Here is a 14,474-nt window from a genome sequence, read left to right on the forward strand (position 1 = left end):
AGATAAATTTAGATATGAGGCCACGAGGTGCTTTATGTTATATTATACATCTTAAATCTTAAGATAAATATGGTTACAGTCACTTAATGTTAATGTTAACTGTGTTAATTATTTTGGTCCTTAATGACTATATTTTCAATACAATTGTTTTATGTACTAATTAGTTGCATGCTAATAACAGTTACACCTGTACGTAATATATAACATAAAATAATAATATATGCATGTTTGCCTTAAACGTATTATTTTGCCATCTAATTTCTTGGGACCCATTTTTATCCACTGTCATGTTACATGCTATATGCCTATATAAAATGCAGCATCTTCTGTTGTCCACATGAGACTTGTTGGAATGTCTTTTCATAAATGGTGGCTTGGTCAAGAGGATCAGAGCACCAAGGTGACAGATTAGAAATGAGATCAATCAAGACAGTGTAGGGAGGAAACTCACTATTTTTAGATTTTCCTTCTAAGATACATGAATCATATTATCAATCAATTCTCAATGATAAATGACTGTTTTTTTTCTTTCCATGAACTTTGTGCAATTATGAAGTAGTTTTATAAACTCTACTGTAGAGCAGAGGACCTTTGATATGAAGGCTTCAAAAGCTTATTAATTTATTTCTTATTATTTAAATATAAGTATCTAAATACTTGTTCCATGGACCAAAGGACCAGAAACTCAGCTTTTTCTTGTTTTAAACTTTGTGTTTCCCTTAATGAATAAAGGAAGCATTTCACAGGGCATTTGCATTAAGATAAACAAAATTTTTCACACTTAACAAAACCATCAAAGTGATTTCCATTCTCAAGGTTTTTATTTCCTGAATGGAAATTATTTTGCCAGATGAGATGCTTCATGCCTTTATTCCCAGGACACGGGAGGCAGAGGCAGTTTTCTGTGAGTTCAAGGTCAGCCTGGGCTACAATGTGAGTTTCAGGACAGCTAGAACTGTTACACTGAAAACCCTGTCTCAAAAGACCCAAACAAAACAAAAGAACAAACAAACAAAATTAAAAGAAAGAAAATTATTGTAACTACATACAGTTTATTTTCCCTGGTGCCTTTAGAATGTAATTTTCTGGGTCATTTCTCCATTATTTTATACTTAAGTAATATTTAATTAAAAAGATAGAAAGTTGTTATGTGCATAACTCTGCCCCAGTAGAAATGCACCTATAAGATTAACTGAAGGACAGTTATGGGCTTGGTTAATTTTATTTTTACAGAGTCAAATGGCTTTCTTGTTTGTGCCCTTTAGAGTATCATCAGATGTACAGCTCTAACACAAGACTTAGAAAATACCTTCCCTTTAGGGACAGTCCTTGTGAACTATGTCCTATCTATCAGTGTGTGCGGAGTTTCTGGGGCATCCAGATGATTGGTTTAGCCCCCATACACACACACACACACACACACACACACACACACACACACACACACCATCCCCCGGACACATGCTGGACACATTTTTTATAGCAGCCCTATTTCTAATAGCCAGAAGCTGGAAACAATCCTTTTTCCTTTAGATTGGTTTTATTTTGATATTTTATGTCTCTAGTCTGTGTATCAGTACAGGCTGACTCAAGAAATGTCTAAGGTTCATCTATGCAGATTGCCTGCTTTTAACTTTCTGTAAACAGTCTCTGGGTACTAGTTCTTGGAATGAGTTCATTTCCCACATGAGACAGCCTGTCGAGAACAGAAGAGGGTATAGGAATGCTCTGTGTTTTCTCCATTTCCTCTGTGCCAGCTTTAGACCTGTGCACAGCATAACAGTTAAGGCATGTAAACTGATTCTTCATGTACCAGAAAAAGCCTTGCTCCCCCCTTTTGCATTGTAAGCTTTTAATCTATTGTATTAGTGGCATGAGATAGTTTCAACTCTCCTAAGCATTTTCCTAAACTAGCTGTAGATTCCTTATCCATATTAACTGTTTTATGCTCCTTGTAAAATTGCATCTCTCTTGTCTTCATTACCAGCTACTGTAAACCCTCCTGTTCCTCCAACACCCACTGTCACCACTAATATCCCTGTTACTAACAGAATCCATAACCAAAAGAATGGTAAGATTCATTTGGTAAGATACTATGTGTAGTATGTCTGCAGTATGCAAAATTGTATCCTGTGAGTGGGAATGTAGAATGTTCCAGCAAACCTCTAGGACTGCCAACACTTGGTTCATCTGTGCAATTGAAGATTAGGAAAACAATCATCATCTCTGGTCCCAAGTGAACCAATAGCTCTGAGAAACTCTTCACTTTGAGATTAAAAATTGGGTAGTGGTGGTGGTGCATGCCTTTAATCCCAACACTCGGGAGCAAAGGCAGGCAGATCTCTGTGGGTTTGCAACCAGCCTGGTCTACAGAGTGAGTTCCAAGACAACCAAGGTACATAGTGAAACTCTGTCTCAAAACGATCCTCCTAACTCCCCCCTCCCCCACAAAAGGGTAAAAAAGTCATTTAATTGAGAAGAATTAATTTTCATTTTAATATATCTGAGAAAAGAAGTGTCCTTCTTTATATAGTGTTTTTGTCAAATGGCTACAATTGAGAAACGCTCTGTTTGCTTGAGAAATGGGATTTCTCTGTGTACCCCAAAGGACAGCAGGCTGGGTAGTGCCAAGGGTACCACTGGAGGAAACAGGTTTTAAAAGGATGCTGTGATGTGTTAGAGACCTGATTCTTGGCATTTAATTTTTCGTGGAAGTCAGCTTTGTGCTTAAACACAAAGTGATCACACAACAAATTGTACCTTTTAATCACTTCTTGATGAATGAACACTGATTAGCATTGATTAGCATGTGTTTTCTGTAAGTCACCAAGTAGGGTATTAACTCCAGGGGGTCACACATTAGACATGTGCCTGTCTCTGAGCTCCAATTAAGGCCCCAATTTTTGAAAGGTAAAATTTCACGTAATTTCCAACATTTACTGTCTCCCCCCATTTGTATGTTTTTCTATTGCTACTGATCATATTATTCAAATGTGAAGGTTACATCTTTTGAGAAACCACTTAATGAAAAGCCTTTATAATTCTGCACATATGCATCACGTACGTAGCCATGAGCAATTTGAAGTTAGTGGTTTCAGTTTCTTATGATAAAGACAAGTTCCAATCAAGGGACTGCCCCACTGCATTCAACACAGTAATATTCTCAAATATGAGATACCAGAGGCAATGGAATTTTAGAAACCCCGGTCCTTTAGCGTGTGAGGTCAAAACATCTGTAATCTATCACCAGGGTTCCAAAACCAAGGTAAAATAAAAGAAACCTACACAGTTCATTTCCATTCTCCCCTTACTGCTTTGGGGTCACATCAACTTCCTCTGTAAGGACATTTATATTGGAAGCATGGAATAGTTTGCATATAACATAGATATACATTCCATTGGGGTTATAAAGCCATCGAATCAAGGAAGTGTTTATGGTTACTCTGCTAGCTACACCACTGAGATTTATGGTTTTAACATCAACTCCCCAAGCAAGCAGTAACAGCAGCTACAGTTTCCAGTGCACATTTCACGTGGACTCCTGCCAGCAGATCATTCTAACTAAGTATTTCCTTCTTTGTGTGAACACACAAAGGGCCTCTGTGGCATTCTCCCTCCAGAACTGATACATCCTTTGCTGCCCAAGAACACTGACATGACTCCTCGGAGCTCTTGACTTGGTGGCTTGGAGCTGTATTCATTTGATCGTACAGCTTCTGACACTCTTGAAGAGAGCCTTGTTCAGGCCATCCCTCTCTGCGTCATAACCTTCACTGGAGTTTCAACAAAGCAGGCAAATATTAGAGCCACTTAACATGGCTTATAGTGACCACATCCGTAAAGAAGGATTTAATTCAGATGACTGTTGGGGTTAACATATAACTTTTAACAGTTAAAGTATTCAAATATTAAATGTGGTGGAAACGGTCTCAGTATTTTGGGCTCCAAATATTTTTTACCATGTTAGCAATTTTAATTACATACTTGAACCATGTGTTTGTCTTGCATTGACCACCCTCGCTCTTATCTGTATTTATATGGAACTTCACTACTCTATAATGATGCTCTCAATTCAGAAGTGAAAACTTAAAGTAAGTGCAAGGCCATAGTGTTCCACAGCTATCTTTAATACTCTACTGCATTTCTGGGGTGCACAGCCTGCCCCCTTCATTATCTTAGAGAGAGAGAGAGAGAGAGAGAGAGAGAGAGAGAGAGAGAGAGAGAGAATTAACCAAGTATTCCAGATGAAAGATATTCACACAAAATTTCCCTCTGTTCTAATGTAAAATAATTGAGAGATTTTTTTCTCTGTAAATAAATCACATTTATGTCATGTCTCAGACCCTTTGATGTCATTCACATATTATCCATTTTTTTTTTATTCTTTGAGAAACTGTTACAGTAAACATTCTCAGGCTACCATCTGACATATTCGAAAACCATAAATCGTCTTTTTCCATGGCTGGAAAGATTGAGACAACTGTTGAATCTGTTCTCTACCTTACCCAGACCTTTTAACTCTGAGCTGTCAGAATTTTACTGAGTTCATCAATAATCATCTACCACTATGGGGAGAGAGAGAAAGTGTGTGTGTGTGTATGTGTGTGTGTGTGAGAGAGAGAGAGAGAGAGAGAGAGAGAGAGAGAGAGAGAGAGAGAGAGAGAGAGAGAGAGAGGGAGTGAGGGAGAGGGAGAGGGAGAGGGAGGGAGGGAGGGAGGGAGGGAGAGGGAGAGAGAGAGAGAGAGAGAGAGAGAGAGAGAGAGAGAGAGAGAGAGAGAGAGAGAGACCACTTGATAATCAAGTAGTCTACCTCATTATACCAAGCAAATTGCTTCTAATTGTCACGTTCCTATTTCTCTTTGGAAGATTTTTCACCATTTTAAATCAAATTTATACCCAATACTTCTTATTATATACCAAGAGGGTTTAGGCAAATTTTTAGAGACAGTATTAGCATTTGCAGAAATAGATCTTTGCCCAATCTCTTTGACTTTCCCCCAAATGCTGCTGTTATGCTGATTACTTCCAAAAGATGCTGGCGTTTTTGCTGGAATCAACACCAATCCTGCTGAACAGGGAACACCTGTGATGTAGGCACCAGCCACCCAACTAAGGAATTAATTTTGTCTGTCTTCATTATTCCGAAAATCCAGTTCACAAGTGCCAATTGCAGCATCCCTTCCGATTTCTCACACGTGTTCAGCTAGCCAAATAACAAACCTGCTTATAGGACACTAGTGTGGGTCGGTCCCCCAGCCATTGCTGATCCACATGCCACATGTCTTAGAGAAGCTGGGAATATAAGGCTCTGCAGATTGCCATCCGTGGTGTAAATACCACTGCAGAACTGCCCCCTGGTCAGTTTGGAGGAGTAGCGTGACACCTAAAATAACATGTGACCTGGATGTTCACCTTGTCTTTTCAAGTAAATATGTTTAATTTCGCCATTTCGATCCTATATTTTGTCATTCTAATGATATGTTTCATATTCCTTAAGAAACCTTGATGGTCACGTGGAGAGATACCTAAAGTAGCGAGCACTACTTTAATTCTGTATCTGCAGTTGCTTTTTGAAGTTTTATATGACTACAAGAGTTACTGACTGGAAAGTGTATACACACACACACACACACACACACACACATTCACATATATACATACATATACAGTCTGCTTCTTCCTTTAAAAAAATTCTGCCAGAGGCTCTTCTGGTCTATATTTTATCATTAGAACAATGCAAGCATCACTTGAAGCCGTGGGTGCACGAAGATTTGCATTTGCCTTTGATGTTAGAATATCATGCCAGTTTTCTATCTGGAGGCAGCGACTTGGCTGCTCTGATATCCAAAGTTTCAAATAAGTAACAAATGAGCCCCACTAAGTTTTTAGCTAAATTTCTAATACTGAGGTTTCCAATCAGAGACTACTTGATAACTACTCACAATACAAGAGAATCTGGAATAGAGATAGAGGTTTGTTTGCGGTATTAATCTACTTGTATCTTCCCTAAGCAACACTAAAAGGCACTAAGTTCCCTGATGCTTCGTTTTATGAAACCAGTGAATTGAAAAACAGCGGAGCAGGAGACATTGAAGATAGAAAGATACTGGGCTAAATATTTGGATCCTTCCATAAATTTTCAGAAATGTCAGTGCTTAAAATATTGAGTTTACTGCTTTGTAATCTTTTTAATGGAAGAAGAAAATAATTCCTTATATTTGCTACTCCATCTAGTGGTAGCTTTTGGATAATCGTCAGGGATCTGCCACTGCTTATCCCTTGGCCTAGCCCTTGGATAGTGTCACAGCTGGATTTCTGCAGCTAGAATCCTCTCCAAGCCACCCAGCAGGTCCCCGATGTGATGAGCTGAGCCCTGCTGTGTAGGGTTTATAAGACTGGAGTTAATGCCATCTCTTTTTACAGGTGTTCTAAATAGTCACCTTTTGGAGCAATCTCTGGAGGAACATAAAATTCAAGATTTCTAAGACAGAAGTATTAGACATCAGCATAACTCATCGCTATACATTAAGTTCATCTGTCTCTGAACTTAATTTCTATACTTTTATAACTGCACGAGAAGATAGATATATCTATTCTTTCCTGTGAGATTTAGAGGACTGGGACTTTAAATGGAAGCCCCACCCCCACCCCCAGTGACTACTTTGAGTCAGGTTTCTTGTGGCAGGTTTTTTCTCCTGTAGTCTACCAAGTCTGCTGAGCTTCTTTGTCAGGAGGCCAGAAAGACTCAACACTTTAGAGAACCACTAAGAAAACTGCCGCCTTCGTTTTAGGATATGGTTTTCTCTGTAAAGTTCATTAAATCAGTTAGGGTTCTCCCTGTATTAGATTTCTCCGCTCCACTTTGGTAAAGAGGCTGTCATTAGAAATTAAATAAAATCCAACCCAATACTTTAACTAGAAGCGTGTGCTTTGCTGGGGAGAAGAATATGAGACAGGGAAGGGGAGGATCACGGGGTCATTTCCAGTCTAAATCTTGCCAAGAATCCTACTTAATGCTTTCCAGTCTCAAACTCCCATTTTTAATATACAAAAAAGCATAATTTCATATTATCAGAAATCAAACCTCACACAGAAAAAGTATCACTTCATCAGTCCTAGGTATCAGGAATCTATAGAGCAAAAAAAAAAAAAAAAAAAAAAAAAAAAAAGGAAAAATTCCTTGCGATTATTACAAGAGTGAGAACTGAGTGATAATTCCAAAGCAATGAAATCTCCACAAGAGCACACAGAACACTAGATACTTCTAAGCAGTTGCATCAGTGATTTTAACATTAGAATTAGCCCAAAACTTCCTGTGCCTGCGTGTCCTTTAATTATATGCAGTGATGTGATGATGAATCTGTACTGTTTGTCCCACACATAAAATTTAATTAATTATTAACGCTATCTCCAACGTGCAGACGGAATAATGTATTGGATATCCGTTGAGATTCACAATGGCTTTAACCACCCTGAAGTGAAAGTCCAGAGCAAAGTAGCAGAATGGGTAAGTGAAGGTTGTTCTATTGACTTTTTGCTTTAAAACTTTATCTTCTTCATAGATTGTAAAGATGCTGAAGAAACCAAAGCTCTTCTTACTGTACAAACAATGTTCACTGATGATGATGATGATGATGATGATGATGATGATGATGATAGAGGGCTGGAGGGGGAACTCAGGGGCCAAGAGTGGATACTGCTCTTTCACACCATCTCATTTTAGCTCCCAGTGCCCACTTCTGGTTGTTCACAAATACCTGCCACTTGAGCTCCTGGAGATCAAACGCTCTTTTCCGGTTTCTGTGGGCACTGCACTGAGATGTACACGCCCACCCACCCCTGCCAGACACACATACATAATGAAACAATAAGATAGAAAACTTTACAACAGTATGTGACAAGACAGTTACACGGTCCTGTGTTTCTGTGTAGGAAGAGAGATGTATTTGGGTACAGGATACAAAAGTGAGCCTAAGTAGTCTTCATGGATCAAAACAATAATTGTGTGCTCAGTTTCCAGATGGGAAGCAGGCTGTGGGAAAGGGGGCCTCCTTGCGTACCCCCTTTATTTCCACGGTGTTCTTTTTTATTTGTTTTTGCAGGCAGAATGATTTCTAAAAATAAAATTGTTATTTTTCATTCATGAGTCATGGGTAATATCACTAATCATGAAAATGCACCCTAACTAGGAACCTAGCCACTAGACAGGGTACGATTTAACATCACATTCAGTCCTGTGTGGTTTTCATCCCTGCACTGCTGTCCTCTGAGAGTGAGCGTCCTTAGCTACTGTCCCTGTGTGATTCAAGCTTCCCAAGTAGTTGTTTGAAAGCAGTAAGGATGAGTGTTATCCTAATCCGTCATAGGGCAGGAACATCGAACCTGAAAACTCAAAACCTGACAGGCCTCTTTAGCATTTTGGATTAGAGATGAAAAGCCACTGAAGTTATGCAAATATTCGAAATTTGGGAGGGGAATCATAAATCTGAAATACTTTTGGCCCCAAGTACTAAATTTAGGCTAAGCACAAATGACCTAATTTTACACAAAAACAATTATTATTATTTTGCCAATGTTTTCTAGAATTTTTATTGCATTGTAATAATTTTTACAATAAAAACTAAAGATGTATATGAACTATGGCCTAAAGAAGCCTTGGAAGATGACCCAAAGATAGCAGGATGTCGTGTTAACACACAAAGTTGGCATAGTCCTCACGCCTCTGGGCTTCATCAAAGACGTATTTTTTCTGTTTACATATTTTCTTGCTACTGATGTTTTTATGAAATGACAGTTACTGCAAAACACATTTGACCTCATCCCAATACTTATTAAATGCAAACTAAAGAAGGAGTTAGTTGAGGGGTAGTTACTAGGATGTTAGACAGGAAATGACAGTGCTTCCCACTGGCTTGAATTCTGGATGAGATCTCTGTTGATTAGCAGATGATCTGGAAAGCCTTTTCTCTTCTTCAGATTTTCTTTTCTTTATAAATAATTGAGTAGCGTTGGGATAGGTGTGTAGTATCTGCTTCATTGATTAATGTGAAGATTAGCATTCATCCAATAACTATCGGTCCAGCAGCCTTTCCTCTATCTTTTGTCCCTGTGGTTCCTCAGCATTCTCCCATGGTCTTTGTACTGAGGACAGCTCATCTTTTGGAGGGAAGACAGCCTTGACTCACCAAAGAATGTTCCTAAGCAGTACTGAAACTCCTCCTTTTCCATTGTGTCTTCCAGCTCAATTCAACCTTCCAGAATTGGAACTACACTGTTTATGTGGTTAATATAAGGTATGTGCAATTAACGATGTGAGGAATATGAAGGTTTAATTTTCCACTCCTCTCTGGCTGTATCTGAATACCTGTGCACATGGTTCCGATATGTATAACTAAATCAACATGTTATGTGTTCTAATTTATCAAAATTTAGAAAAGATAGCCAGAGACAGACATTCCATTTGGCTTTCCTTAGGAGATCCCACTGAGTTTGCTCTGGGTGTGTCTATCTGTCCGCTTTAGAGACCACTTTCTCCTCAAAATAAGACGCTGACAGTCTGCTTACACCCTCCTTTTTTAAAGATTAGCTTTCATTATTTTTCAACTTAATTGTTTCTTAACCAAACATTACCCATAACCTCACACTTAAACCTCAGTTGAGATGTACTGACACGGGAGAGGGGTCAGGCTGTTCAATAAGTTTCATAAGTTCATGAGGTAGAAGAGGCAGATTCTTTCTTGGCATGTCTTAAGGTCAATGATCTACTAAAATGCACTGTGGATCTTCCGGAGATCACAGATACACGGTAATCCATCTGTGTGGACCAAGGCAGGTCAGAACACACACTTGGGAAAGTTGTATTAGAATCTCCATCCTCCCCCATCATGTTCTCAGCCCCCCCCCCCCCCCCGGTTTTGCTGCTGACTCATCACAATGGATGGTGTGATAAGAGATGTATGTATTGGTCTTTACAGTTTCCACCAAGACATAGGAGAGGACAGGATGAAAGTCAAGAGAGACATCATGGATGATAACAAAAGGTAACGACAGGGAGACCTGGGAAGTGGGCTGGTTTTTTATCTTTGCTCATGACTGGCTATCTGGAGGAAAAATGAAATAGTGGTCAGAGAAAATGTGTTAACCACTTACTCCATCCACCTATTTCCTCAGCGTGGCCGCACATTCCACCTCTCTCTCACGTGAAGCTGAAAGAGAAAGCAGGTTGGGTGGAAACGCAAGTCTGTGAAAAGGCCTTGAGAGGCAGAGCGCTTAAGAGGGATGGTCAGCAGCATTTGTAGCTCCTCAGAATCCAACTCTCCCTATTCCAAATTCCAAAGACACCTTCATAGAATGCAGTTCTTGGGTAGGAGGCAAAAGTCCAGAATGTGTTAACAGCACCTGCCTAACATGTATTAGGTTTCAGGTTCTGGCCTCAGAACTACCCCCCTAGTAGTTCTGTCGTAAGATTATGGTAACATGTGATGGCACATAAAATCTAAATAATGGGAACCAAATATTTTCAATATCTACGACCATCCCTATTGTTAGTCTCCATCTTACAGTTGATTTCAAGATAACGACCACATAGGTGACTAACAGCTACACTCAGCGTGCTCAACCGGTTGGCACATCAGGGTCACCCATTCAGACTGATGCAAAATGAACAAGGAAACCCTTGAATTAAAGAAAAAAATAGTTGTCTTACGGTTGTGTATCGGGTATCCACAGAGTTGTAAAAAAATCCTTTGAAATGCACATGTTCTTGGAAAGCTTGCTAGGTTGTAATCTCTGATCTGGTGTTATGAAAATGTAGCCATTAGGTGGTGAAGGCTCACCAGGTAAACATGCTTGGTGCCAAGCCTAATGACCCAAGTTCGATCCCCAGAACCTACATGGTAGTAGGAAAAAACTGACTTCCCACTTATCCTCTGTCCTCCACATGTGCTCTAAGGAACACCCACAACACACCACACACACACACACACACACACACACACACACACACACACACACACATACACCACACCCATACACCACACACACACAACACACACACAATACACAACACACACACACACACACAACACACACATACAACACACACACACAACACACACACACACACACACACACACACACACACACACGCACCATGTGCATTCCAAAATATAATCAAGGATTTTCCTTAAAAAAAAAAAAAACAAGAACACAGCCGTGAAGACAGTGATGTCTACTGTGGCTACTGTGAGAGATACACATACATTTTTATGTGAGAGTTGACCAGAAAACTTTTATAATTTTCCCTTTCTATTTGCTATTTGAAAAACAAATGTTTGGAACCTTCTATATGTGGCCAATAAATTGAACCACAATGTCTGATCAGGCTTTTGTTGTGACATTCATTTTTCTTTATGATTAGAAAACAGTAACGTACTTCAGGACTTTTCTTCTCCTTCTAGGAGAGTGGGCCATTCACACACTTATTACTACACCATGTTGAGCCTCCATCAGTGGATCCAGCAGAAGCTAGGATCTGGGACAACTGTAGCTTGGAGTGTGCCGAGTGGTCCTTAGGAACTAAACATCCTACCAGCTTTCTCACAAAGGTTTCTATGTAACTGATAACACTAGACATCAGCTACAAGGGCTCTGTGCCAGCATCTCAGAAGCTCTTGCACAAAAGACATTTAAATAAATAAAATCTCCATTTCCTGGTCTTTCAAACCAGTGAATAATTTTACAGAAAATTGTAGGGCCAACTAACCAATCTTACTTGTGGGAAAATCTACTTACTTGGTTTTCCTTCGTTAAAAATTCTCAGCATTGTCCTTTTTATAGTTTCCCCCTCTGTTCAGAAACCTATTCTCTGCTGCTCTTGTGCTCACTGACAGGGCTTTATGGTCTCTCTCTTGGTTTTCCTTTCACACAGTCTACTCCATTTCTTTCCCCGAACTCTTCCTTTCAGTCCAATCTTGCAGCTCAAGCATCAGATAATGCTGTTGCACTCCATTGCTTAGACAGCCAGGAAACCTGAAACCACAGTGTCTGGCTTATACCAGTAACGACTGGCTTAAAACAACAGAGATAGGCCTTGGCCTTTGTAGAACCATAGAAGTCCTGTCTGTTTTCAGATGGGAAAGAAAAATAACACAGATAAGGATTGTGACAATTCAGGCTACTTCTTGAATGGTTGGGTTCATGTATTGAATACACCCACAGTAAATTGGAATGTTTCCACAATGCATTGTGGTGTGGTCCTGGACATGGCTATGAGTTCTCAGGAACCCAAATGGCAACCATTTTCCTCCAACAGACATTTAATCGCAAGACACCTCATCATACGCCATTAGAAAGTGATCAGGGGTTCCCTGTACACCATATGTCCACATCTGTGTTAGTCTCATGCTCAAGTCTGGCTTACGTATGTTAAGTGGTGAACAACCTTTAGAAGTAAAAGCCTTTGAGAGAAGATCTAACCACTTTGTCCCTGAGAATGAGCTCTGTAGCTACTTCACCTAAGCTTAAAATTTCTCCTTTCCCTGACAAAATGATATCAAGTACCTCTGCCTCGGTGCTGGATTTTACCTTTGTGTTTTGGCTATTGGAAAAAGCTATGGTCATTATTTGGTTGCACATTTTGGCAAGGGTTTTAAAATCTGCCTCTTTGGTTCCTACTTTTTTCAAGGTCACACATTCTAAAACCATTTGCCACAGCATAGCAATCAAGTCATGTATTTTTAGTGTTCATTTTACAAATTTTCACCATACAAAGCACTTGTAAAAAGCTCCATCTATGGACAAGCATTTTATTTGTATAAATAATACAACAATTTTAAGAGTCCAGCGTACAATTCAATTTTTTAAATGAAATTTTAGTTTTGTATATACAGAAACAAAACAACTAAGTATACTATATCTTCTTTTGGGTTGAGTAAATTCTATAAGTATTATTGTATAATATATGAATTGTTGATGTTAAATGTATCAGTAATTCTTTAAGATTGGGATGCCATAATAAAATTCTAAGGAACTATCTTGTAAAATCTATTTCAGGTAGTGTGAACACTGTAGTTTGTACCACAGAGAAAGGCCAAGGCTGCTTAATTGATCACTTCAGTCTCTATGCGTCATGTTACCTGGCTTACAGTCTCAGAGGTTCAGTCCATTATCATCATGGCAGGAGTCATAGCAGCATCCAGGCAGACATGGTACAAGGAGAGCCGAGAATTCTATTCCCTTGATCAGAAGGCAGCCAGGAGAAAACCCTTCTGTAGGCAACCAGGAAGAGGCTTTCTTCTGCGGTGGGTGAAACTTTGTGCTTAGGATTCTCAAAGCCTTCCACTGCAGTGACGCACTTCCTCCAACAAGGCCACACCTACTCTAACAAAGCCACACCTCCTGGGCCAAGTGTAATCAAACCACCACACATGGCATTCACGTTCTATTTCTTCCACCAAGGAAACCCGAGTCAGGGAGCAACCCGTGGAGCACTAGTTCTCTCTGACGTTTTATTTCTAGATTGGTGCTCTGGGCCCTTCTTGTCTACAACGCTACCAATAACGCCAGCCTTCGTGGAGACACGATTGAAAGACAGGTTTTGACAAACAATGCATCGCTAGAGGATGGCCTGAGGCTCTGCAAGGTGGATGTGAAGCAGCTGGGTACGTGAGCTCATCTTATGTGATTTACATATTCAGAGTTAACTAAGTCTCTCCCCACTCCCCCCCCCTCACACACACACACACACACATACACAGAGATATACACAAGAGAGAGAGAGAGACATACACACAGATACACACACACAGACATACACACAGACATACACATACAGATACACACACAACACACACAGATACATACACACAACACACACAGATACACACACACTCTTCATTTGCTACCTGTCTGTGTAAAGTATATTTTTAATGATAAAATTTGTTATATAGAGACTTTTAAAAATGTGTAACATTACCTTAAAAATGATCTCAATACCTTGAAATCTAAGGGAATGAAGGAAGCAGGCTGTTTTATATTTATCTTTTCTCCTCCTAAAAGAAGCCAAGTACCAGAATAACCTTGACTGTCATTGGCTTCCACTATGGGATTTGAAAACTGTCTTTATGCATTTACAAGAACTCTCATAAAATAGTTAATATAGATAAGTTCCTTATTATAGAACGTCTCTTACTGTTGTGTTTTTTGTCTGTGAATGATGCTATTACCTTCACAGGAGCAAACCAGAAATCTTGAACTGAGAATCAGCTCTCAGCCACACACCTTCTACATCCTCAGCTCCCATGATACATGTGACACAGTCTGTACTCTCCCAAGCACCCGTGCTCTTTTGTAGTAGCTACATCGTGTGCACATCCTTTCCTGAATGCCACACTCGCTTTCCCCTATATCACTCTAGTGATAGCCACAAAGCCTCCTCTTCTTACAAACCTTTTCTTTTTTTTTTTTTTTCATCA

The 14,474-nt window shown here is 39.6% G+C and overlaps 1 protein-coding gene across 3 annotated transcripts in view; it reads left to right on the plus strand.

Moving 5' to 3' along the window:
- ADGRG6 (adhesion G protein-coupled receptor G6) overlaps window positions 1-14,474 on the plus strand; it is a 131,901-nt gene that overhangs the window by 80,401 nt on the left and 37,026 nt on the right. For all 3 annotated transcript variants that reach the window (XM_080941939.1, XM_080941938.1, XM_080941940.1), the window contains exons 6-9: window positions 7,422-7,507; window positions 9,241-9,293; window positions 9,975-10,040; window positions 13,519-13,661. In XM_080941939.1, coding sequence (XP_080798065.1) covers window positions 7,422-7,507; window positions 9,241-9,293; window positions 9,975-10,040; window positions 13,519-13,661 — 348 coding nt within the window. The remainder of the gene's footprint in view (window positions 1-7,421; window positions 7,508-9,240; window positions 9,294-9,974; window positions 10,041-13,518; window positions 13,662-14,474) is intronic.

This window comes from Micromys minutus (assembly GCF_963924665.1).
Source record: "Micromys minutus genome assembly, chromosome: 30".
Taxonomy (NCBI): Eukaryota; Metazoa; Chordata; class Mammalia; order Rodentia; family Muridae; genus Micromys; species Micromys minutus.